The sequence below is a fragment of the Arvicanthis niloticus genome, chromosome 9 (assembly GCF_011762505.2).
Source record: "Arvicanthis niloticus isolate mArvNil1 chromosome 9, mArvNil1.pat.X, whole genome shotgun sequence".
NCBI lineage: Eukaryota > Metazoa > Chordata > Mammalia > Rodentia > Muridae > Arvicanthis > Arvicanthis niloticus.
Genome location: NC_047666.1, coordinates 32,694,004 through 32,720,291, shown reverse-complemented (window position 1 = coordinate 32,720,291; position 26,288 = coordinate 32,694,004). Strand labels below are relative to the sequence as shown.

Below are 26,288 nucleotides of genomic sequence, written 5' to 3'. Positions count from 1 at the left end.
TCTGTCTGTCTGTCTGTCTGTCTGAAGAAGAGTATCTCTTGTTTTAGAGGAAATTAGGAAATTTTCATGACATCTATAATTCCACCGAATATACAACTGATAATATGCTAATAAACAAGTATATAAACCTTCCACTGTGTTAACCTTTCTCCTAGTCCAGGGCCCACATCTTAAAATTCTGTGTCTCCTTGCTTTGTGTCTCTAATTGTTTCAATTCAAAACATTGGCAGTTTCTGGGACATGTGTACCCTGTTGGATCAATAGAAATAAATATGATCCATGTATAAGGAAAGAATTAACCTTATATTGTGGGCTCAGATCTCTACTGGGGTCTAATCGCAGTGATGAACTCATTTAGTCGGTACCATACAGGGAACTCGCAGTCATCTTTACACTAAGTATAAAACCTTCTTTAATCTGAAAGCAATAAATGCATATTCTTTACAAAATTAAAACATGAATATTAAACAGATATTGGCAAAAATAAATATAAGCTTAGGAAGAGGTCATAGTCACATTCCCAAGAAATAATCACAGTTCAGTATTTTCCCTTTTTTTGTTTGTTTGTTTGTTTGTTCCTGTTTTTTTTTTTTTTTTTTTTTGAGACAGGGTTTCTCTGTGTAGCCTTGGCTGTCCTGGAACTCACTCTGTAGACCAGGGTGGCCTTGAACTCAGAAATCCTCCTGCCTCTGCCTCCCAAGTGCTGGGATTAAAGGAGTGCACCACCATTGCCTGACTCAGTATTTTCTTACATTCATTTTTTTCTATGTTAAGATTTTTTTGAGATTTTATTTTATATGTGAACGTTTTGGGTACACACACACACACACACACACACACACATATACATATATATATATACCCTCTGTGTGCTGAGAGCATATATATATATATGTGTGTGTGTGTTTGTGTGTGTATGTGAGTATGTGTGTATACACACATATATACATGTTGTGGATATATATATATATATATATATACCCTCTGTGTTTTGAGGCTTTTAAAAAATCTACTTGCAATGATATTAAATTTATAGTTGTCATTTATGCATTACATGTACTGACACAATTGTAATAATGCATAATGGTTTTTAATAAAGTTTTTTAATAAAGTGTTTTCACCTTGCTTTGTTAGTTCTTTAAGCGTTTTGTTCAGTGTGTTTTGATTGTATTCACTCTCCATCCCCCAGCTCTTCCAAGGTCTACCTCATCTTCCCTTCCCATCCACCAACTTTCTAACCCTTTTATTTCTTTCTTTTTAAACCCTTTGAGACCAATTTGTGCTTTCCAAATATTCTTGGATGAGTGGGCTTCCACTGGAACATGGTCAACTTACCAGGAGCTACACTCTTTGAAGGATATCTCTTGCTCTCCCAGCAGCTAACAATTGCCAATAGCTCCAAGGCTAGGGGTGGGAACCTGTGTCCAGCTCCCTGCTCCATTCCGGCATCTGTCTGTCTTGGGTTTGACAGATGTTGTTATGTTATCACGGTCACCAAGTTTGCATGTACACTGCCCTAATGCCTCCAGAAGACACCACTTCCCTTTAGTCATATTCATCACCTCTGGCTCTTACACTTTCTCCTTTCCTTTTTGAACATCTTTGAGCCATGGTGGGGGATTTGGAGTGAGGGGATGCTCTTTAAACACCACAGTCAGTTGTAGGCCCTGTATTCATCAGCATCTACTAATAATAGAAACCTCACAGATGAAGGTTGAGAGATGCACTGATCTATGCTTATAACAAGTTGGTCAGAAGTTGGTTTAATGCTATGTATTTTTAGCAGCACAATAGTTATTTGTTTCTTCCCTCCACAAGCTTGTCTAGCCATTGGTTCGTGGTTCAATAATAGTGCTAGTTATAAGTTTCAGTCTGTGGAGGGAAACATAAACCCAATCAGAAAGTGGTGGTTTACTCCCATGATGTGCATGCCACTATGGTATCAGTGCACACTTCTGACCAGGCCCTTTATTATTGTAGCTAGCAGGGTTCACAGTTGGGTGTGACAGTAGCTGCTTCTCTCCTCCAGTAGCCTCTAGAACTAGGAAAGCTAGCCAGAAGGAATAAAGATTTCATGTCTGCACCAGCTTGATTTCTTCATATTTTATGACTCAAGTATGTTGTCTCTTTAGCAATATGGGTTTTGCTATCAGGTTCTGGAGGGTAACCGAAAGCAATGGCAATGACACCTAGTATTTGGGGTCTGTGGGACCTCTTTGTTCAACAATTACAAAATAGGTTACCCATTTGTTATTATCTGGTGTGTAGTGAGGGCATTGTTGCTATTTTTAAGCTAACTCCATTTAAACTACTCTGTCTCTCTCTCTCTCTCTCTCTCTCTCTCTCTTTTTCTCTGTGTATTTATGTGTGTGAGCATGTGTGTGTGTACATGCACACACATTTACATGTGCAAGCTTCTACAGTAAAAGTTTCCATGTCTTTTGAAAGGTGTTTAGCTTTATGTATCCCTCCCTGACCCCCTTCTGCTACCTTATACTCTTTGCTCCCACCCCAGTTGTGCCCTTTTAACCCTCTGTACCAGAACAGTCTATCCCCCTCTCCCTTGAAAGTCCCTAGTCAGGGCCCCTTACTAACTTCCTGACTTCTGTGAGTATTTTTTTTCATTAACTTATTTATTTATTTATTCACTTTACATCCCAACATTAGCCCCTCCCCCTTCTTGAGTATTTTAAAGCAAACATACGTAACTGAACATTCAAAGCCATTGTCCACCCACAGATGAAAGAAAATGTGATTTTTCTCTTTTTGGTCTGAGTTACCTCACTTAGGATTATTGCTTCCAAATTCATACATTTACCTACAGGCTTCCTTTTTCTTAGTAGCGGAAATAATATTCTACTGACTAAATATACCACATATTCTTGGTTGCTGGACATCTACCTAGCTATTGTGAGTTGAGCAGCAGTGAACATGGCTGAGTGAGTTTCTCTAGAGTAAGACATGCAATGCTTCGGGTATCCTACCCAAATGCCCAAGAGTGAGATAGCCGGATTGTAGGGTACATCGGCTTGAAGTCTTTTGAGCCACTTTCATACTTATTTGCAGAATGCACCTGTTCACATTCTCAGTAGAGGAGTGTCACCCTTTCCCCACATTCATGCCAGCATGTATGGTCATTTGTCTTATTGGACCTTAGCCATCCTAATTAGAGGAAACAAAATATAAAAGGAGTTCTAATTTGCATTTCCTTGATGGCTAAGGGTGTTGAACATCTTTAAGTATTTGTCAGTCATTTGTATTTCGTCTTTTGAGAACTCTGTTTAGTTCTGTCCCCTATTATTTTGATCCTCCTTTGTTGTGTTTGGTCAGAGGAGTCTAAGAGGACCCACACACACACACACACACACACACACACACACACACACACAAAAAAAAACCAATATAGACTATTGCTGTTGCAATTGATTGCCTTTCAAAAGTTGAAAATAAATCTCTATTACTGAAGGCACAATTCATTTTGGTTAAAGGACTTGGAGAAATCAAGCCTCTTCTCTGAAGGTGAGCTTTTATAATTCTAGAAGGTGCTACATAAGCTGCTGAGGGAGGAAAGCAATCGATAGCCTGACCCAGCTATGACACCCATGATCCATAACAGTGATCAGTATGGGAAGACTTCCCTAAAGTGCAATAGTGACACTGGCGTCTTGGTGGTAGCCAACAACTATCTAATTGGACCTAAGTCTCAATGAACAGGAAGGGACTCATGCCTCATATGGATAACCTAACCTACAAGCTGTGCTTAGTGACATCATAGATCTCAGAGGAGAGCTTACTAACACCACTTTCCTTAACCATCTAATTCCTAGTTGCACTCTAAGTACCCACCCCTCACCTTCATCTAAGATGTTTCTTGCCAGAACAGATAGAAATTATTACAGAAAGTACAAGAGAACGACTTTGGGTGGCCAGTCCAACTGATAATACATCTACAGTAACTCTTTGTTTGGTTGGTTGGTTTTTCAAGATAGAGTTTCTCTTTGTGACCCTGGCTGTAATGGAACCTGCTCTGCAGCTCAGGCTAACCTCAAGCTCAGGGATCCACCTGCCTCTGCCTCCAGACTTCTGGAATTAAAGACATGCACTAGCAAGTCTGGCTGTTCAATGACTCTTTTTTAAAAAAAAAAAAATGTATTATTTTAATTAATTAATCTATTTACTTTATATCCCGACCTCAGTTTCCCCTCCCTCCTCCTCCTTCCAGTTCTTCCTTGCCTTCCTTCCTTTTTCTTCAGAAAACGGAAGGCCTTCCATGGATACCAACCAGCCTTGGCATATAAAGTTGCAGTAAGACTAGGCACATTACATCTTGCATCTTGCCCTATTAAGTCTAGATGAGGCAGCCCAGTAGGGAGAAAGGGTCCCAGAGGCAGGCAGTAGAGTCAGAGACACCCCCTGTTGCCACTGTTAGGAGACTCATTGTATGACGACTCTTATAAGGCTCAGGAAATATTGTGGAAGTAGGAGTTAAAGATTATAAGGACCAGAGGACCAGGAAGTCTGTTCCACAGTTGAGTCTTCTAGATACGACAGGGAAACCATGCCCATGAAATCTCTACATTTTAGCTGCTCCAACCAGAACAATGACAACACTAGTTGACTTGACATGCCAACATGGATGAAGGAATCACATGGGACTGCCCCCACGCCCCCACGAAGAACTACAGGCAATTAAAAGCTACTGAGAGAGGAAGAATTAGTCTTTTCTAGAGATGAGCCCACTGAATAATTACTCAGTCCCAAATGGTCATTATCATAAAAACAACAACAAAGCCATGCATGCAACAGTAAATGAACTCATAGGGTTGTATTTTATATATGCAAATGTCTACATATATTACATATATACAAACAAGAGAGCATGGATTTTAAAGAGAGTGGAAGGAGTTATGGGAGAGTCTGGAAGATGGAGAGGGAAGGGCAAAAAGATAATTAAATACACAAAAGGAAGACACTCAGAGAACAAACTGCCGTTTCCCTCCCATGATCTGCCATGATCATACATCTGTGGTGGAAATTGTCACCAAATTTGGCAAACACCCTTGGTAGGACACAAACACAGCTATAACAGAATAGAATGGTCTAATTCAGAAAAGGCTTGTTTTTCTCCCAGTACTGGAGGCTGCAAGTCCAGAATCAAGGTGTCAGCAGGCTTGGTTTGATGTCTTGGGCTCATGACGGCTGCCATAGAGTCTGGCCTCACCGCATTTGTTTCTAAATGGTCTCTTCCTATGAACATGGTGAGCATGGAGGAGGCCTATTTTCATGTCCTTATTTTACCTAATCACTTCTTAGGAGGCTGTGTCCCCAAATACTGTTACACTCCATAATCTCAGGAGTCCTAATTCAGCTTGTGAATATTGAGCAGATACATCAAGCCCTTCATACAGAAGCATGGTTCTCAATGAGGAGACCCCTGCCCCGCTCCGCCCCCCATGCATGCCACTACTTTCCCTCTCCTGCTAGGATGATTAGCAGGCAAACTCCCGTTCAGAAGGAAAAGAAGGAAAAGGAAAACAGATGTGCCATCTCTCTGACACTCCCCAGCCTCCAATGCCAAGGGAAAAACAATCGAGGTTATTTTCCCCATTTGAAGTATTAGATCACTACAGCTTTGGGCAGGTTTTCAAATCTTGGGCAACATTTTAGGAGAGCAAGACCCATAACTTTTGCACTACATTCCTTTAAGAAATAGCCTCACTTACACTGCAGTGTCAAGAAAGAAGAAAAGGGGGAGGGAAGGATGAAAATAATATGCTCCTGGAAACCAGCTCTAACATAGCCTTGGGCCATTCTTGTCAACCAGCCTCACGACACCTGAGCCTCTCGAACATTGTCCAGGACTGGCCACAGGCAGGTCTGTCCCACTTGGGCCTCAGACCAAAAATAAACCCTCCTTTCTTCTTTGTACCTGATTACAGTCTTTCCTACCACATCTAAACCGTTCTAAATCTGCCCTGAAAGGTATCCTCAAGAAAAAAAAAATACACAGTGTAAAACAAAGCACCTAACTCTGCAAAGATTTTGTTTAAAAGGAGCCCCCAAAACTTCTCCATAGAAAAGAAGCCCAACGGAGACTCTTCTCCGAGGGCTCTTCTTTGAAGACATGGCCGATGCTGGCTCCTTTGTTCTTTGAGTTTTGCTGGAGACCCAGAGGAGAGGTTTTGTATCCCTTCCCATATCTTTTTGTGAAATCTAATCCTGTTTTCCTAAAGGTTGCCTCCTGTTCAGTTTGCTGCGCAGGTGGGGGTGGAAGGCTGCCGTTTAGCCCAGCATGGAGCTCTCTTGAGCTTATTACACTGGGCTGCTGAAGAAAGTCTGTCTCCCTGCAAGGGCCTGGGCTCCCAGCAGAAATATCCGCTTTCTCCATGACATGTTATGGTAAATACAATACCAGAAGATTATTGTATTTGAGATGAAGTAACTGATTCTAAATTTTCTTTCTCTGCCAAAATGAAAACAAAAGATAACTCAAAATCCTAATGGGAACACAGACGGTTTTTTTTGTTTTTTGTTTTTTTACCTTTCTTTTGGATGGTGATTAGTATAACTAGAAATTGACTACTCTGGGTCTTTTTGTGTGTTGTTTCGGAGGGCAGGCCACCTGCTTGGTCAGGAGCCGGCCTGTTGTGGACCATTCCTTGGGACAGAGCAAAGGAAAAGAAATGCCTTATTACTTCCATCTTAAGGTTATTTCATCGTTAGAGAAGAAAAGCCCACTGACTAGACCAGATTTGGTTTTTTTCAGTTACCCCCTCCTCTATGGCTGGCAGCTATACTGACCACACAGTGTGCACCTTGCAAGAAAACATCACTGTCGTTTATGAATGGATGAGTTCATGGAAATCTATAGAAAATCAGCTCATCGGCCTGACAGTATGAGTCACAAAGACCAGCTTTCACGATTCGAAACGTATGACTCCCCTGGGTTCTCCTCTAAAATGTAATTCTGTGAGGTTGGATTGATTGGCTAAAGAATTGAAGGAAAGGCTTTTAAAGAACACAGCCTGTGGCTGATAAGGCCTTGTGGATAAATCTTACACTTTAACTGTATGATCATGAAGGGTTTTTTCGAATGATGCCTGTGCCCCTTACATCATGTCAAGTATTTTATTCTCCATTCTTCATCTTTGAAATAAGATTACCCACTGTTTTCTGAGAAAGTGTTCAGAGTTTCTGACTCTTGGGTGACCATCCATTCTGGCTTGCCTGGAATTCACAAGGCTGGGATACAGAACTTGGAGACCCCGGAAAGCTTTAGGAAAACTCTTCACACTGTGATGGTGACCTCACCATCTCACACTGGTTTTTAATCCCACCCAGTCCTCACCAGAGTCCTCCTGGATAAATGGGTACTTATTAATACTTAATAATCCCATCTATCAGCAAGATTCATGTACGTTAAGCAAGAAAAACTCAGGATTACTTTTCTCAAAGCCTGAAGATGGGTCATATACGAATAAACTGGGGTGACTGTGGAGTCCTCCAATTACTTGAGATGACAGTAATGGATTCCCATGTAGCATTTTATTTTCCACAATTACTATCTCGACATTTACCTGGGGTTAAACCATGTATCACATCAATAGACTCAGCACCGAGGATAGGCACCGGGTCCTATACCAGTGTTCACATCCATCTGTGGACTTGATGAGATAAAAATCCATAAAAAGAAAACCCGAGGATCACCTTAGAGTGGGGTTTTTACATCTACTTTATTCAGAGGTCAGAAAACATTGAGTCAAGAAAGGAAGAGAAGACAGAACTGTGGAGAAGGAAGGCAAGAAATCTTTGCTAATGTGAGCTGTGTGGTTTACATGTGGGATACCTTATCACACATTTGGCAAGATGGAGATTTGAAAATGAGATGCTTACATAGGTTTGGTGAAAGACTATGTATATTTGGGCATTGTCACCTGTTCTTGGTACACAGCACCTGAACCCTTTGCAATTTCTTGAGTGATGGGGTGATCAAATCCTTCACAGGAGAGCTCCCATGGGGCTCCTCATTTCTGCTCTTAATGTCTGGGTGGTAAATTGGATTGAACTGGCTCAAGTAATCAAAATAACCTTAAGTAATCTGTCATAGGCAATGAACCATTATTAATATGAGAGGACAGAAGGACAACAATGTAAATGGACAGAAAAACAAGTCCAATATATAATCAGAGAAATTAGAACATAAAGCAGCACTTTTCTATATAATTTTAGTAAGCAAAATGACAGGTGCACTGAAAACCATTGTCAAAAAACTTCCAATAGACAGAAAGAAAATATTTACAAACAAGTCTAGTATGCAGAGGATATGCAGAGTTTCTACAATTCAATAACAAAAGGCAATTGTGTTTTAAAGTAAGAACTTGGATAGATATTTCTCTAAAGGTGTTCAGAAGCTAGCAGGCACTAGCAGACACACTCATACATACTAACACATACACACACCTCACACACTCATACACACACACACACACACACACGGATTGCAATTTTTTAAAAAAATAGACAATAACAAGTGTTAGAGAGGATGGAGAAAAATTGAGAGTTTTGTATATTTCTCCTTTGAATGGAAAATGTTTAATACATTGGCAATTCCTTAAAAGTTAAAAGCAGAATTACCACATTACCTAGCAGTTCTAGACACTGAAGAAAATAAAACTGAACTGAGAGACTAGTGCTATGGTTCAATAAAATGCCCGCTGCATAAGAATACAGACCTGATTTTGGTCCCTAGGACCACGTCATAAAACTGGGTGTGGTAGCATGGACGTGTAACCCAGCACTGAGAGGTAAAGGGTCCTTGCAGCCCATGCGTGGCAGAAGTTTCCCTGCCCAGTCTATTTTAAATATTAGTGCAACGGGAGGCCTGTGATTGGACAGAGTAAAGGGAGGAGGAGGAAGAGTGGACGAGAGAGAGAGAGAGAGAGAGAGAGAGAGAGAGAGAGAGAGAGAGAGAGAGAGAGAGGGGGGGGGGGGAGGGAGGGAGGGAGGGAGGGAGGGAGGGAGGGAGGGAGGGAGGGAGAGAGAGAGAGAGAGAGAGAGAGAGAGAGAGAGGCAGAAGGAGAGGAGACAGCAAAAAATAGAGGCAGACATGAACCCGCGTGGCTTTAGTAACCTCAGGTAGTTATGCATATCAAAAGGTTAGGATAATTGGGATAACTTGTCTAAATTGTGTGGGCATCTTGTGTATTGAGATTTTTAAATATATAAATTTGACTGGTTAACTATTAGTTTTAAGAGTTTTATTTTTACCAGATTACTGGGTGTTGTGATATCTAACCCCAGGTTGGCAGCGGGTGGAGGCAGGTATCACACCAATGTCTCCGCCCCACCTTCCATCCCATCCCGGGGCCAGCAGATTGAGACAGCCAGCCAGTGCTGGACTTAGTGCGGGAACATGGCAGCTGAGCCCGGAGGCAGCCGGAAGTCACTTTTCTAATATTTCCGGCTACACCCATGGCCACTCAGCCTCACGGAATTGCCAAGTCATAAGTCCCAGCAAGAGACTGTCTTGGAAAGCATGGTAGTCAGCCTGTTAGTAGCCTGAAGCATCCACCTCCACATATACCTACACACAAGTGCCCTTGTATCCACACATCCTGTCCTCCCTCATCCATAAGAATGATACTGACATACCCTACAGTTTATATGAGCCTTGACAACACGATGCACTCAAAGGAGCTGGACACAAGTGGTCACATGTGAGTCCATTTCTGAAAAATGTCTAGAATAAGTGCTGTAGAGAGAGAATCAAGACTGGAAGTTGCTGGGGCCAGAGAAAAGGGAGTGGAGTCGGAGAAAACAACTGCTTAATGGATACAATGTCATTTCTGAGGTGATGAAACTATTCTGGAATTAGACGTGATAATTGTACATTATGAATTCATTAAAGATTACTGAAACTTTAGCTTTAAAATGGTTAATATAGAGTGTGAAATTCATCTCAACAACAGCAAAATAAAGATGGAACTGATTCCATTGGAACTATGATTCCATTGGAATAATTTTATTAGAACAAATTTTGTTTTAAATGTATATAAATATGTCTGCTTACAAGACAAAAGTTAGTATGCTGCCCACGTTAACCACAAACCCCTGAGCTCAAGTAATTCCCTTGCTTCAGCCTCCCAAATGGCTGGACTATTTACCATGGCCTGGTTCTAGATGTAATTTTTTTAAGTTTTTTATTTATTTTTAAGTCATGTGCATTGGTGTTTTGCCCGAATTTCTATCCGTGTGAAGGTGTCAGATCCTCTGGAACTGAAGTTAAAGACGTTTGTGAGCTGCCATGTGGGTGCTGGGAATTGAACCCAGGTCCTCTGGAAGAGCAGCCAGTGCTCTTAACTGCTGAGCCATCTCTCCAGCCCCCTTGATGGAGCTTTAAAGTGATGTATTAAATGTATGTATGTGTGCTTTTTTCATTGAATAAAGATGCACTTGTTTTGTTTTTTTTTTTTCCACAGTGAGACACTCCATTTGAGAGAAATTGATGATGATTGAGGTGACTGATAAACAAGGAGATGGTACCACGGAAACACATATGTCTGTCACAGAATCACCTGAGGTCTGAGCATTCTGCAGCTGGGCGCTGCCCTGCTCAGAACTCTCAGATCAGTTATGCCCTCAAGATCAGCATGGTGCAGTCTTGGCTGGCTTAGATTTGGGTTTCCTGGATTCTATTTACACTCTGTTGGCAAGGTTTACTTGTGGCCCATTTAAAATGTCTTCTCATTAACTATTTTTGTCAAATGTTTTCTAGTATCTGACATAAGCTTGCTTCAGCTTCTTCTGAAATTCACATGAAGAATGCAAATTGCATATTCGATCATTTCATATAAACTTATTAAATGTTGGATCTAGGCATGCATGCACACACTTGTATCAAAATAGTATCCTATTATACCTTCAAAGAATAAACAATTTTTGTCACTAAATGTGTCTGTTTCTCATGTCCAGCTTCCTCCTGATGTCTGTGTTAGCCTTATTGCTCTTCTTTCATGAAGGGATCATGAATGGCATAAACCCCAGGAATATGTGGCTTTTCCTTCACTCTGACACTAAATTTCCAAGCTTTCCATCCTCCTTTTTTCTCCCTCATTTCTCTGTTTCTTTTTGTTAAGATGATATTAGCATCCTTACAAATAGTAAAATTCTTTCAAATAGTAAGCCGGTAATTTAACTCACACTTGCTCATCTGTGGATTAATAAATCTAGAAGTTTCTGGTCACAGGCAAAATTTCCAATCCTGTTAGGTTTACACCATTTGCCTTCGAGCAGCCATTGTCCTGCATTTGTGGCAAAATGGTGGTTCATAACAAGACATCACTTTGGCCTTTCTAAACTTATTTTTAGTTAGACAATATGTAATATGGTTTAAATATCCAAAGAATTATACAGCATACAGGAAACATTCCTCTTCTGTTCACATATGGCATGGTCCTTTGGGAATGACCAATATTTTCACAGCCTTCTGCATTTCCTTGTAAAAAAAAAAAAGATACATTCATAATACTAGAAATCCAAACACATATTCTATATCTTGTGCTTTGAACATACACCACTTACTCTTTCTTTACAAATGCATATTCTACATTGTTGGGTGTCAATACACCAAACCAATCCTATTTTAATGAATGTTGAAGTTGCCTTTAACCTTTGACCTCCTGAGAGCCACCCTGTAAACAGACCACTTTGTCCAAGGACAAGTATGTGTGTCTAACTCAAAACTGGCTGACTATTTTTAAGGATTTGAATGCTATTCCAACTGAAAGGGTTGAAAAGGACAAAAAAAACCTTCTAAATTTAGTGGTTGTGAGAGAGTAAGAAATTCCTTATTTTTCCCGGCTGCACACTTGGTTAGTTCCTAACCAGAAACTCCTTCCTTCTTTCTTCTTCCTTCCCTCTCCCTCCCACCTCCACAGCTTCCCCCATCTAAGGGTCAGAGATTTTCAGAAGATTGAGAGCGGAAAAGAGCTAAGCACTAAAACCCCAAAGGCAGCAGAGTCCCTTCCACTCCACATCTGCTGTCTTACAAGGAACCAAATCACCTTCCAGAGAGGTATCTGAATTCAGGAAGAGCTGAGAGGCAAGCCCCGCAGGGGTACTGAACACTTCCTGTTCTCAAAGTCATAAGGAAAACTCTTACTTTACCATGACTTCATACTTATATGTTAGAAATTGATTTCATTTACTTAAAGGGAGGCTTTTAAAGAACCCTCAGATATAGCAAGGGCATTGATCACAGTGGTATCACTTAATGAATTTTTTGGTGTTTGTTTGTTTGTTTATTGTTTTTCTTGTTTGTTTGGTTGGTTGGTTGGTTGGTTTTTCCAGACAGGGTTTCTCTGTGTAGCTCTGGCTGTCCTGGAACTCACTCTGTAGACCAGGCTGGCCTTGAACTCAGAAATCCACCTGCCTCTGCTTCCCAAGTGCTGGGATTAAAGGCGTGTGCCACCACTGCCCGGCCATGAAGTTTTTACAAAGTAAGTGCATTTAGAAAGTTTCCACACAGATCAAGCAATGAAATGTGATCAGAACCCCAGACCTCAGAGGAATCCCTCCCTCTGCACACTAACCCTCCCACCCCCACATCTCTACCAGTTTCTGCTGCCTGTACTTATCCTTACGTAAATGAAGGTGAATGATGTGCGTTACTCTGTCCTGTTTCTCAACACAACGTAGAATTTATCTATGATTTTACTTCTATCTGTCTTTTGTGTGGCTTTGTTCATTCCACAAGTATTTACGGTTACTCTGTGTTTAGGCATGATGTTAGTGCTGGAACACAATGGCTAGCCTACTGATAAGGACCCTACTCTTCTAGAACACACACGTAGAGAGATTGTTTTCTTCTAATCCTTGAAAAGGGACCTTGGAAAGGATGTATTTCTTTCCTGAGAGTGTGAGGAGGTTTGTCAACATAGGTCATTTTCATGGAGTCCATTTGTTTATAAAATCAAGGGTATTTTGTTTGGCTGAAGTGGGCTGAAGTGATTACATTTGGACCCACAGCACTCTCCCAGCACCATTACCTGTTGTATGAGACTAGAAATCTGCAAAATAAAGTCTTGGCTACATTTCAGAGTTGCATTCCAACCATAACACTGAATAACTCTAATGTACCTACCAGTAAGACTCTGGTAGGAGTCAGCTGAATCTGTGCAATTCTGTCTTAAACAAGCCTCAAAGAAAAGTAATGGCCAAGGAAGGCTTGTCATCCATCCATCCATTTCATCCATCCAACTTATTCATTCATTCAGCATCTATCTTTTCTTTGCTGGAAAGAAATAAACTGGGAATGCTGTCATGAGTTAGTGAGGATTCTGAACTAATCCAGGAAAGAGAAGAAACTATGGATATCCCTGTTTTGGTTCTCTCACACAAGTCAGAAATTCTAGTGTATACACATTTAGGAAATGGCTGCTGTTTTCAGTGAGGACATTGTCTGAAAGGGAAGAGGTGGAGAGTAGACAGAAGCAGGACACTCAACATGTCTCCAGTACACACACACACACAGGCACACACACGTACACACACCAAACAAAGCAGGCACAGACACGACAAGTGCCACAAGGTACATAAGTATTGCATATATAATGCACACATATATGTCACATTCACATAAACATACAGGGAGAAACAGATAAACTAATCTCTATTTTATGCTAAGATTGGGCAGTATGCTGTCTTCTACATCTTAAATTATTCAATCGGTCTTCTATTAATTTATATTTTCTTTGTGATTTTGCCATTGGAAATGATCTGCTTATCCCATCCCAGCCTTTTTTATCAAGTTGAGAGATTTTTTCTGCATCTGAAGAACTTGCACAAACGGCATTTCCCTGCCACATAAACACATGACGCACATGAAATGGAAAGGCTAGGTCGAAGAGTATAGAGATTTTCCAGCTCTGACGGCTGTTATCAAGTTGCCTTCTAATGCTTAGGACAATTCTTGTACTCAACAAGGATGTCTAGGAATACCCAAATCTTATCAAACTGCAGGGTTTACATGCCTCATAACTAAAAGGCACGTAAATTGAGAGACTTTCAATTTGGAAAAAAAAATTATGAGTAAAACCAAGTATCTTCATGAAAGTTGAAAACTTCCTTGTGTTGTGAGCTGAAATCCTTTTCTTCTTCTTACATTTGCCATTTGACTTGTTTCTTAATTGTTTATTTTTGAATGACTTTTCTCCAAAAGAACTTGTTGGAAAGAAGTTTAATTCTCTAGGAGGTAGGATCCAGGGAGAGATGATCCGACCTTGAGTGTAGCATAAATGAATTGATGCCATCATTGCCGAAATGGATTCTTGTGGAAAGGGGACTTTGGTTTCTCTCTGTTCCCATCTGTCCCTTTCACACCCTTCCCCCACATGAGTGATGATGCAGTAAAATGTATCGGGTTCTATGCTGACACCTTGACATAGGACTTCCCACGTCTGAGAACTGTCAGCTGTTCTCTTCCGTCCGTTCGTTACACACTGCCTGCTCTGAGGTGTGGCTAAAGACATGATGACTCTTGAGAGGCACAATTTGTGTTTGTCTCATTCTCAAAGAAGTTGAGCAGTTCATGGTTTTCTTTTACGGCTTCTGGATTTTGAGTCATAACCCAGAGGATTTTTTGGTGCTTCAGTTACAAGAACAATATTACTTCCTGTTTCTTTTTAGACCAACGTTGATTTATGTTTTCTGTTAAATTTTTGGTGCATTTGTGGCATGTAAAGTATATATTTTAAGTATCAAATACAGTTTCTGCTTTTTGAAGCATGTGTGTATGTGTATGCATGTTTGTGCATGTGTGTGTGTATGTATGTACATGCATGTGTGTATATATGTGTTGTGTATATGAATTGTATATGTGTACATATGTATGATAGAAGTGGAGGGTATGCATGTGTATATGTTTGGGGGTGTGGATATGTACATGTGTGTACATGGCGTGTGGGGTGTGTATATGTATTGGTTCTGTCTCCAGCACCACATAAATTTGCATAGTGGTCCATGCCTATCATCCTTACATTCCATAGATGAGTACAGGAGAATCACCCTTGACAGGATGACAAAAACATTAATACTATTGTGGGAACAACACAGAAATGAACATAATAGAAACTATATGAGATTTTTATAGAACTGCTCAGGAAGAATAACTGGTTCCATTTGGATCTGTATTTATGATTTGAGACATTCAACTGTGTGTTTTAGTCTATCCAACATAGCTGGAATTAGTTATTATTAATCTTCATTTTTATGATAAGAGGACCCAGTTAAATAAATGCCACTGTGACTCAGTTGCTGGCTAAGAATTTTGGGCATGTTTAAGGCCTGAACATATGGCTTTTCCATGTCCTTTAAACAACTATCTAATGTCTCATTTATTTACTTTCTCTCGGCAGCTCCTTTCCATTCACAACAGGACAGCCATGCTGGGTTGAAAGGGTTTCCCTACCTCAACCTTCATTTGGCTCAAAATGGTATCACAGAAGAACAATAATAACCAAGTCCAGGTTTATGTTCAGGAATAAGAAGCTAAATAATCTAAGAAATACTGACTTCAACTGTTTACATAGGTAAACATTTGTTCTGTACTGTGACCAGAATGTAGGAATGCTCCACTGTCCTAATGGGTTGTCCCAAAGAAAGTCATTCCCCTGGGCTCCTAGCATCCGTAGCTGTGCCTCTTGCTCACAGCCCAACAGCAGCTATAGTTTGTATGGTTATGTGACTGTGAATACCACAGATGTGCACAAGTCATGCCCATTTTGAGTAGGGGGAAAATCTGAAAAGTGAGTTTTTTTTTTTCCTAGCATTTGATGGAACTTGACAAGGCACTAATTGCTAGGCTTACATTTCAGGAAGCAACTTATCCTGTTATTGGTACCTGCAAATGCAGAGGCCATGCGTGCTGAATATACCACGGACAACTGGCATTGATCCGACGCCATTTAAGCTCATTACCAGGTCTTGTTGTAACATGTGACACAGCCCACTGTTCTGTACATTTCAAATATCTGCACATTCCTATGGAAATCCTTCCAAACCCCCACCCAATTCCCACTGTCCATGGTAATGAGGTAACTTGAAGACTTGTTTGAAAGGCTCTTTGGAGAGGTCCCAAATTAATTTCCTGCAAGGAACACAAATCCAGCCCCACTTTTACAACCCCAGGCAGGTGCTATTTATCCAGAAGAACCATAGCATAGTATAGACAATATAGAGACCCTGGACAGAACTGGAGACAACTGGAACTTACAGGAATGGCTGTGACAGTGAAGCCAGTGAAGGCCAGTTCTCCCAAAGGCCTGTTGTCTAAAGTCAGGCAAGCCAGTACCCTAACCTTCAGGGAAGGCAGTCCACCCATGCCCCATCCAGTTGGCCTGAGGCCCAGCATCACAGAGTCGCAACTGACTCCCTGAGACATTCCCTTGGTTCCTATTGCCTTAAATTTGAATTTTGTTAACAGTCACATTTTCACTCTTTGGAACAGTATCCCTAAGCTTTGCAATTTATCTTGAACTAAGCTTGATAGAATACAAACACATGTGAGAGACACTGTGGTGCACTAGTGGAAGAACACAGGCCCTGGAATCAGACAGTGTGGCCTTGAATCTTCATTCAGTTACACTAGCTGTGTATTTGAGGCAAGTTGCCTAACTTTTCTGTGGCTTCATTGTTTCCTCCACAAAGTTCCCTGGGTTGTCAGAAAGATTACATGTGGTATTATTCATTGGTCCTTTGTTGTAAATCTCGGTGGATCCCGATAAGAGGAAAGTGGGAAGGAACTGGGAAAAGAGGGAGTAGAAACTGCACTCAGGATATATTGTATGAAATAAATCAATTTTCAATAAAAGAAAAATAACAACAACAATTTTCCTGGAAGTAAGTTTTATCCTAAATATAATTAGGACAGAAATACCTGTTAAACATCATCTGACACCATTACTTAGTAAAATAAAATAAACAAAAAAACAAAACAAAACAAAAACCATACATTTTTATGCATGTATAAAATTTATTTATCATATAAAAACAGGAATTTCTTTCAATGTTCACAGGGAAATAAAATTTTGGCTGTTTCAAGAACTGTGGGGCCAGCGAGATGGCACATCTGGTAAAGGACCTTTGCATCAAGCCCATCAACCTGGGTTCCACCCCGAGAATCCACATGGAAGGAAAGAACCAACACCCACCACAGTTAATCAAATGGCTGAGAAGCACTTAAAGAAATGTTCAACATCCTTAGCCATCAGGGAGATGCAAATAAAAACTACTTTGATATTCCACCTTATACCAGTCAGAATGGCCAAGGCCAATAAGACAAATTGTACTCATGCTGGCAAGGATGTTGAGTAAGGGGTACATTCATCCATTGCCGGTGGGAGCGAACTCGTGCAGTATGGAAGTCTGGCAGTTTCTCAAGGAAGACTAGAGTCAATCTACCTTGAGATCCAGCTATACCACTCTTGGACTTATACCCAAAGGACACTTCACACCCTACCATACCACAGAGATGTTTGTTCAACCATGCTCAGTGCTGAACTTCATAATAGCCAGAAACTGGAAACAACCTAGATGTTTCTCAACAGATGAATTGGTAAAGAAAACGTGGTACATTTACACAATGGAATATCACCCAGCTATTAAAAAAATTAAATCATGAAATTCATAAGTAAATGGATAGAACTAAAAAAACAAACAAAAAAACTCCAAGTGAAGTAACCCCAGACCTAGAAAGACAAATATGACATCTATTCACTTATGTGTGGATACTAGCTGCTAAGTCAATGATAAACAAGCTACAATTCATAGAACCACAGAAGTCAGGAACTAGGAGAGATAAACAGATCTTTTCCTAGGACAGGAAATTATAATAGACAGTTATAGATAGATGTGTGTGTGTGGGGGGGGGGACAAGAGGGTAAGTCAGGGAGGGGGTTGAGAAGAAGGACATGAGGTAGGACATATGGGTAGAGACAACTAAAATTAAGGAACCGTAATGCAGTAGACAGATCCTAAAAGATATACGTATATAGCCGGGCAGTGGTGGTGCATGCCTTTAATCCCAGCACTTCAGAGGCAGAGGCAGGCAGATTTCTGAGTTTGAAGCCAGCCTGATCTACAGAGTGAGTTCCAGGACAGTCAGGACTACACAGAGAAACCCTGTCTCAAAAAAACAAAACAAAAACAAACAGACAACAAAAAAGATATACACATATAAAGGCAATCTAAATGAAGCTGCCAAATAAAGAGAAAGACAGAGCCCCAACTGGGCATCTCTTATTACTAAATGAAGCTTTCAGTATTCATTTACTGAAATGAACCTATTCCTAGTACTCCAGTACAAGGAATAGGTTACATCTAGTTGAGTTGTTGGCCAATAAGGTCCTATAGGTTGCTCTCCACCGAAGGCAACACCTACACAACTCATTGAACCATTGAACGTGATGATGTCAAGTTGGTGCCTACATAGAGACTTCATGCCTATGGGCTAGTATTCTCGGTACTGGAAGGTACACTGCATACTATCAAAGGAGAAAGGGAAGTACCAAACCCCTACAAACACTTCAGTCTACAACGTGTCCTGCCTACAAGGTAAGCTAGTGCAACAGCAGCAACAGCAGCACAAAAGTTGTGGGTTTGGGTTAAGGCCCACTCCACTAGATGGAACCCATAGGCAGCACTGCTTGGTGGCCAAGAACCTGAGCCTAGACAGGTCAGGGATCCATGGGAAAAATCCATTGTTCCACTAAAGGAATGTAGCAATAAAAATTACTCCTAATGGCGTTCTGCTGTACTCATAGATCAAAGCCTTGTTCAGTCCTGGTCAGAAAAGCTTCCTCCTGCAGCTTTATTCCTGGAACAAATATAATTTATAAAAAAGTATTTCTTTCTCTCTCTCTCTCTCTCTCTCTCTCTCTCTCTCTCTCTCTCTCTCTCTCTTTCTCTCTCTTTCTCTCTCTCGTGTGAAAATGAGTGGGCTCTGCATCTATCTCTGTTCTTTCTTCTGTTTGTTTGGTCCTACTCTGCTGTGTTAGGATTTTTCGTTACCATATTATATTATAATCCCTCAGGCTACTTTTTTAAAAATGAGAAACAGAAAGGGGGGTGGATCCTGATAAGAAAAAAACAGGAAGGAACTGGGAAAAGAGGGAGTGGAAACTGCATTCAGGATCTATTGTATGAAACGAATCAATTTTCAATAAAAGAAAAATAACAACAACAACAAAGAAAACAAGTAGTACTCTGACCTCCCTGCTTATGCTGTGACCTACAGCATATGAGGGGCACATACACAAGCACACACACAGAGACACACACACACCTCTACTCACATACATACATACATACATACATACACACAGACACACAGACACACACACCTCTACTCACATATATACATACATACATACATACACACACACAGACACACAGACACACACACCTCTACTCACATATATACATACATACATACATACATACATACACACACACACACACACACACACACACACAAAACACCAAAGGATAATGGGACTAACAGCAAGGGTATGTATGAGAAATATTCAAGTCAGTGACACGTAAGTGCACAGATAGAAAGTGAAGAAGGCTCCTAAGTGATGAACCTGATGATCAGGAGTTTGTTACCTGACAAAGATGTGCTGAGAGCTTCTGGCTCCCTCTTGGTCAGAATTCAAGACTGGCCCCTCCTAAACAGCAGGTCGATTCCAGGGATGATACGGATTAGAAAGTGTAGAGACCTTGGCTTGGAGCCAGCACAGTGGAATCATTTCTTGACACCATCTGAGTCTGGTGACCACTATTCTTCCACCTTTAGGTTTGGTAAAAGCTATTTGAAGTATCCACAGACGAGGTCTAACTCTTGTGTGCTGCACTGAGAAGACAAGGAGTGCTGAATCGTGTACTAGAAGTGGCCAATAGAGGAGAAGAGCCCTGAAAGTTTACATTTCCAAATAAATAAATAAATAAATAAATATTTAAAAAATGAAATTCTGATGATTTTTTGAATTCTGACTGGTGACACCATGAAAACGGAAATTTGCTCAATTGTATAAAATTATATAAACTCTGTACGAGTACATATTTATAATTGAGTGATTTTCATAAATTAAGTGAAACAGTCCCTTTTAAAACAAGAACCCAATTAGTGGCAATGATTAACGCATTTAACAAACAGAAGAACCTGCTCTGTATGGTGACAATATATTGGAGAAGATACATTTGCCTTTTATGTTGGTTCCCGCAACCACTTGCATCTCAACTGGGTCAGGAGAAGTTCTGGACTTGGGCCATGCACATGTACAGCTATAAATGCTCTGATACTTGCCAGCTTCTAGGAGGACATATTTCCATTAACCACCTCTGTCCAATGTGCACTTTTAGAAAATAGAAAACTCAGACGGGCACTAATCCCTTCTTGTCTTCTAATCTAGCTTCAGTTTGCATGGTTTGGATCTAATCTTAAAGTCTAGCATTTCTGCATACCATCTGTGCTTAAACCCCGGGCGTGGTGGTGGGCTCATTCCACAGGACAGTAGAGGAAGCAGAGAAAGAACATGAGCCCCTGTGTATAGCAAAGGAAACCACTGTAGGATTCATCTAAGGGATTATCAACCCGAGGTTAGAATGACTGGGAAACAAGGAGCACCTGGTGATGGGATTAAGCAGGCTAAAGGTGGAAGCTATGCTATAGACCTGATGAGTGGTTTAAAGAGCCACCTCACAAATCAAACCAGTAACTTTTGGGGCGGTCTCAGTAGAAGCTTTTCGAAACTTTAAGTTCCAAGTTAGAAGAATAAACAGTGTTCTCACACATCATGTTTATCAGGCTGAAAGACGATGATGAACAATAGACCGAGGTCTGCGTGTCACGAGGCTGCGCCGAATCATGGAAATCGCAGGCTTCGGGGCTGAGCCGAGCTCAGCACACACACCTGCTCTGTACTCTTAGTTCCGTGATGCTCAGCAGTGCACTGCCCTTTGCTGTCTGATTCTCTTCATAAGGAAGATGAGAATAACGAAAACTCAATAGTCAGGTTGCTCTAAGGACCAAATAAGCAGCACAAAGGCAGAAGTTGGGGCTTAGCAAACATAGTGGTGCCCACCTATAAATCCCAGGACTCAGGAGGCAGAGTCAACTTCAACTTCCAGGCCAGCCTGATCTCCAGTGTGTTCCAGGTTACCTAGAATCTAATGTTGTTACTGTTAACTATACAGGAAGATACATTCTTAGCATGGCAGTTTTCTTGCAGACAGTAGTTGTGACACCAAAAGATACGCACAGGTCATTTAACCACACTGCAAGCAAAGATGATATAGTTAATTTCCAGCTCCATCCTGCAAATTCCCAGGGCTAGAGAGATGGCTCACTGATTAAGAGTACCAGCTGCTCTTGCAGAGTACCCAGGTTCCATTCTTAGCACCAACATGGCAGCTCACAACCTCTGTAACTCGTCTCAGGGATCTAATGCCCTCTTCTGGCTAACACAAATATTGCATACAGTTGGTACACAGACATACCTACACAGGCATCTATCTATATGCCTAAAAATAAAAATAGGGGAATTTTATTTTAAAATAAAATTCTGACTCCCAGCAGGTAATGCATGGGATGACAGAGTTCAGCCATCATCCATTCCTCACTGGAAACCTCACTCACCAGAATCCAGTGCAGTATAATTCCCTGGGGGTTATCTTTCTCACATCTGCTGCTGGCCCTTCAGGAGACAAGTCTTTCTGGTTCCTGGTTCCTTTGTGTCTTTTGGGTGTGGGCATTCTCTTTCAGTGAATTCTTTGCTTCCTCTCTCTTTCCTGTTCCTTCACTGGCATTTGTTTCAGCACATGGAATAATTTATGGTATGATCTCTCTTATTTCCATCTTCCAGGCTATCCACTGCCAGCAGCACTCCTCGGGGACCCAATTTTCATGCAGATTCAGCCAAAGAAGGCCTCCACTTTAACCCACAGTAACATTCAATTCCAGTAAAGACTCAGGGAAAAACTGGCTAACAACTATCTCTCTATGAACTCAAAATGACTTCAGAAAGCACTGAATTTTTCAGAGAACACATTTGTGTCCATTGGATAGTGGGGAGGGCAGTGCTTAAAATCTACATTTCTCTCTCAGACTTGGGTAATTTTAATACCACTTTATATAATCAGCCTCCAAAACTCTTTTCCCAGTGTGTTCATGTGTGTATTGAAGGCGTATGATGTGTCCAATGACCTGTTTGTTCAGTATTTTTGAGCACGCGATGTGCAGGGCTCGTCTACGTTCTACGGAGAAGCTATGAAAACATGAGACAATGATTGTTACTCAGCATTAGAAAAAAGTTAGAGCCAAGGTGGCAGCTCATGCCTCTAACTTCAGCTACTTTTGAAGATTACACCAGGAGGTGGCAAGTTCAAAACCTGAGACCTGCCTGGGATACAGTGGGAGTTCACAAGGAGCCTGAACGACTTATCTGAGCCCCTTTCTGGACCGGGGATGTAACTCAGTGGTATAGCTTAACAAAGAATGTACTAGGCTTGAGTTTAATGGTTTAATCCCCAGCACTGAGGAGAGGGGAAAGGAGAGGAGGGGGGAAAGAAGAAGAGGGAGAAATAGGATATTGAAGAACAAATTTCTGAACAATATTAGTCACTGTCTCCAAACCTAGTTACATTACCGATTAATTAATTATTTACTTGTTGTATAACAATTACGGGTTTATCATCTGATTTTTGAGATAGGGACTCGATGTATAGACAGCTCTAACTGAACTGGAACTCACTATACAGACCAAGCTGCTCTCAAATTCAGAGATGTGCCTGCCTCTGCCTCCCTAGTACTAGGTAAGAGTTGAGGCACAAACACCACCACATCAGCTTACATATTATTACAAAGTTAGACTAAACTTCTAAAACAGTTTGAATCAGATCACTTACTCCCCAAGCATTTTTGTAACAGTACTTCATTTTTTTTCCCACCTTGGTATTATAATCTGCAAAATGGTTAACACCACCTGCCTTGTAAGGCTGTAAGAAATATCGAGTTAAATGTAGTGTATTAGCATGAGGTCGGGTGCAGGGCAGATTTACAATGAAAGAATTATTATTTAAGATCAACACTTGAAATAGCAGGTTCATTTATCTGATTTTCTCACTATTTGAAACATGTTTCTTTCTTATAAAATTTCCTTATAGGTGGACATTCCGAGGCTGGCTAAAACATTGATGCACAGATAAGCGCTCGCTTTGATGATGGTGGGATATTCATAAGCCTATGATCCCCCAACACCTCAGGAAGTCACGGCAAGGGCTTTGGTCCTCCTTTTCCCATCAGCTGCAAACAGAATCTTAATGTTTTAGATGTAAAGCGAAAGAGTGAAGCTATACAGGAGAAAATGTGCCCCTTCCTGTGGTAATTTTTAAGATATTTTTCATTTTTAATTACATGCATGTGTGTCTGTGTGCAGAGGTTTTGGGGGTGGCCAGAAGAGAATGTGGGATCTCCTGAAACAAGTTACAAACAGTTGTAAACACCCAAAGGTGGGTAGTAGAAACCAAACTCAGAATCTCAGTAAGGGCAGCAAGTATTTCTTACCAAGGAGCTACCTCTTCAGTCCCTCGTGTGGTAATGTCTGTGAGGTTAGCAACTCTTGATCAGGAGGTATGTGAATTAAAATTGAGGAATTGCCTGGTAGAAGATACTTTCAGAAGCAGTGCTATGCTTGTGAGTAACTGTGGAAGAGGTTCTGTAAAGTCTCCACTGAGGTCAGTTCCTGTGAACTGATTTCCATGCTTAACTCCCAGCAACTTCCAGGCACAATGGGTAAGAGATAGCACCTAATGAAAAGGAAGACAGCAGGCTAGAAGAAACTCATGTTTCTTTCAAGGTTGAAAGAACATCTTTTAAAATTCCCTGCTTCTTTTGTTTGCTATTTTATTTTACACTGAGACGGGGTCTCCTGTGTAGTTTAGACTGGTCTAAAAGATTTCTCCAGCCTCCTGTCTCAGCCTCCTCAATAGCGGGATTTCAAGTGCACACCCGCACGCACAGGGATACCGGATGCCTGGCCCTTTCGCAGTGGCAGTGGTGCCTAAAGTGGTGTTGGATTAGCAACATCTTTAGGAAATGGCAGCCCTGCCAAGTCATGTTTCCGCTATCATCAGAACTGTATACATCATTGTTTCCAGGATGGGTGGCACTCCCAGTACACTGTTTGCTGGTTTCTACTGGCACTTTGATATTTTCAGTTCTGAGTGGCGGGCCAAGCAGCAGAGAACTCCGGTTCTAGGAAACTTGGGCAATTATAAATTTATTAGTCATATCAGTTACTGAAAATGCCCTTTCCTTTCCCTTTTGAATTAGCGCATCCTCTCTTCCTGAGAGCTAAGGGGAAAAGGTGCTTTTGACCTATCCATGATTTAACAATTTTCCATCTTTACTTCCTCCCCCTTCTCCCTCTGTTCTTCTCTCCTGTTCTAGAGTTCTGACTTCCAAATGTTCATCTTCAGCCGAAGGGAGATGATACGTAACTTGAAGTGTCTGCTTGGAGCCACACTTCCCTGCTCGCATCCTCTCTACCGCTGAAAGCAAGCGGAAGTGACAGAGAAATCCCTGGAGTTTCGAGTGCCTTTCCCCGGGGACCTACAGCTTTACAGTCCTCAAATGTCGGGCAGAGTTGGGGGTTTCCAAGTCCCCAACCCCTCTAACTGCACAATAAGCATCTTAACCTTTTTGGGGGAAGGGACCTACAGACGTTGTAGACACTCTAGCCACAGGGACAGAAGTCCCGGGAAGACCCGGGTTTAAACTGTTGCGAAACGTTCAGGGAACTGTGGATCTGAAACACAACTGGAACGACCGGACTAAGATAGACCTCTGACTTCAAACTTCTTGACTTGGGGCAATTAAGTAAGGAGTGGAGCTCAGGTGATGAATCTGGTTCCTAGTGATCAAGTGCAGGAACCGGACGGTGCAAGGCTACTTTAAGCTCTTGTAAAGAATGCCAAGTGGGGTGATGGAAAGAGACCGGGGGGGGGGGGGGGGCGCAGAAGGAAGGGAACTGGCAGAAACGGAGAAGTGGAGAAGGCGCGGTAGAAAGCGGAGAAGGAAGAGACCAACGGGGAAGAGGGACAGGGACTCAAAGAGACCTTCACCAAGACCTAGTGGCGGAGAGATTCCAAACAGGAGACCAAAGTAGGAAGGAGGGTCCGTGTGGGTAGCTGAGCGCCTCCGAGGAGAGAGAACTTTCTCCGCTCCTTAGCAGGGAGTCTCTGAAAACCCCACCTCGGGGAGGTACGCGAACAGCTGCAGATTACTCCGGCACTGCCGGAGCCTCTGGCCTCCGGCAGATGGAGGGGCCTAAATCGGTGAGTCCTGGCACCCGCGGCCGGCCGAGGAGGGGACAGGATCTGCAAGGAGGCGGGCCGCCTGCCCCGTTTTCTCCTCCCCTCTCCTCCTCCTGGAGGCGTGCACCTAGGGTATTTGAGCGCCCTCGGGGGCCCCCGCCCCCTGGCCCCCCATTCAAGAAGCGGCTCGGCTAACTCAGCCAGCAAAGGGCGCCCGGCGCGCCTCGGAGCGCACGTTCCGCGCCTTCTCCTGCCCGCAGGCTGGACATTATGCGGCCGAGCCGCCGAGCCCTAGTCCTCCGCCTCCTTCTCCTCCTCCTGCGGCCCGAGCGCCTCAGCTCACGGCAGGCGGCAGCGTTGCTCAGCGGAGCGCAGACGGGAACCTCTCTGCAGGACCTCAGCGACTCCTAAAGTCAAAAAGTTGGCGGCAGGGCGCCGGGGTTCCGCGCGCTCTCCACGGCTGCTGCCTCGCGTCGCCGCCAGCCACCAAAGCCGGCAGGAGGGAGGGGGTGGGAGAAGCGGGGGGAGGGGTGAGGAGCACCATGCAGTTAGTATCCTGGGCCACACTGCTAACGCTCCTGGTGCCGGACCTGGTTGAGATGAGGAGCCCTGACTCCGCGGCGGCCGTGCGCAAGGACAGGCTGCACCCGAGGCAAGGTAACAAGGCTCTGGACCCTCAAGCCCCCCCCCCAACACGCCCCCACACACTCCATCGCCACCTCCTTGAACACGCTCTGGGGCGGCCACCTCGCAGTAGAGGCCTCTTTCCTTTTCCTAGAAAGAATTACCTCTCCTTTTGGAGCCTCTCCCTTCTCTGGGTCATCCTTAGCCAACTAATAGGGAGGGAAGCACTGCAAGAATTTTTGGGCCACCCCCCTCCCCCAGCTCTTTTTACCTGACTTTTTTTTACCCTCCTT

At 42.3% G+C, this 26,288-nt stretch overlaps 1 protein-coding gene and 1 long non-coding RNA gene across 12 annotated transcripts in view; one reads left to right on the top strand and one right to left on the bottom strand.

The window, feature by feature from the left end:
• The window catches only part of LOC143443487 (uncharacterized), a 401,606-nt gene that overhangs the window by 372,869 nt on the left and 2,449 nt on the right, over positions 1-26,288 (bottom strand). The window lies entirely within an intron of this gene.
• Adamts9 (ADAM metallopeptidase with thrombospondin type 1 motif 9) overlaps positions 25,554-26,288 on the top strand; it is a 170,572-nt gene continuing 169,837 nt past the window's right edge. For all 4 annotated transcript variants that reach the window (XM_076940139.1, XM_076940140.1, XM_076940141.1 and 1 more), the window contains exon 1: positions 25,554-26,028. In XM_076940139.1, the coding sequence (XP_076796254.1) occupies positions 25,914-26,028 (115 nt within the window). In that variant the 5' untranslated portion in view covers positions 25,554-25,913. The remainder of the gene's footprint in view (positions 26,029-26,288) is intronic.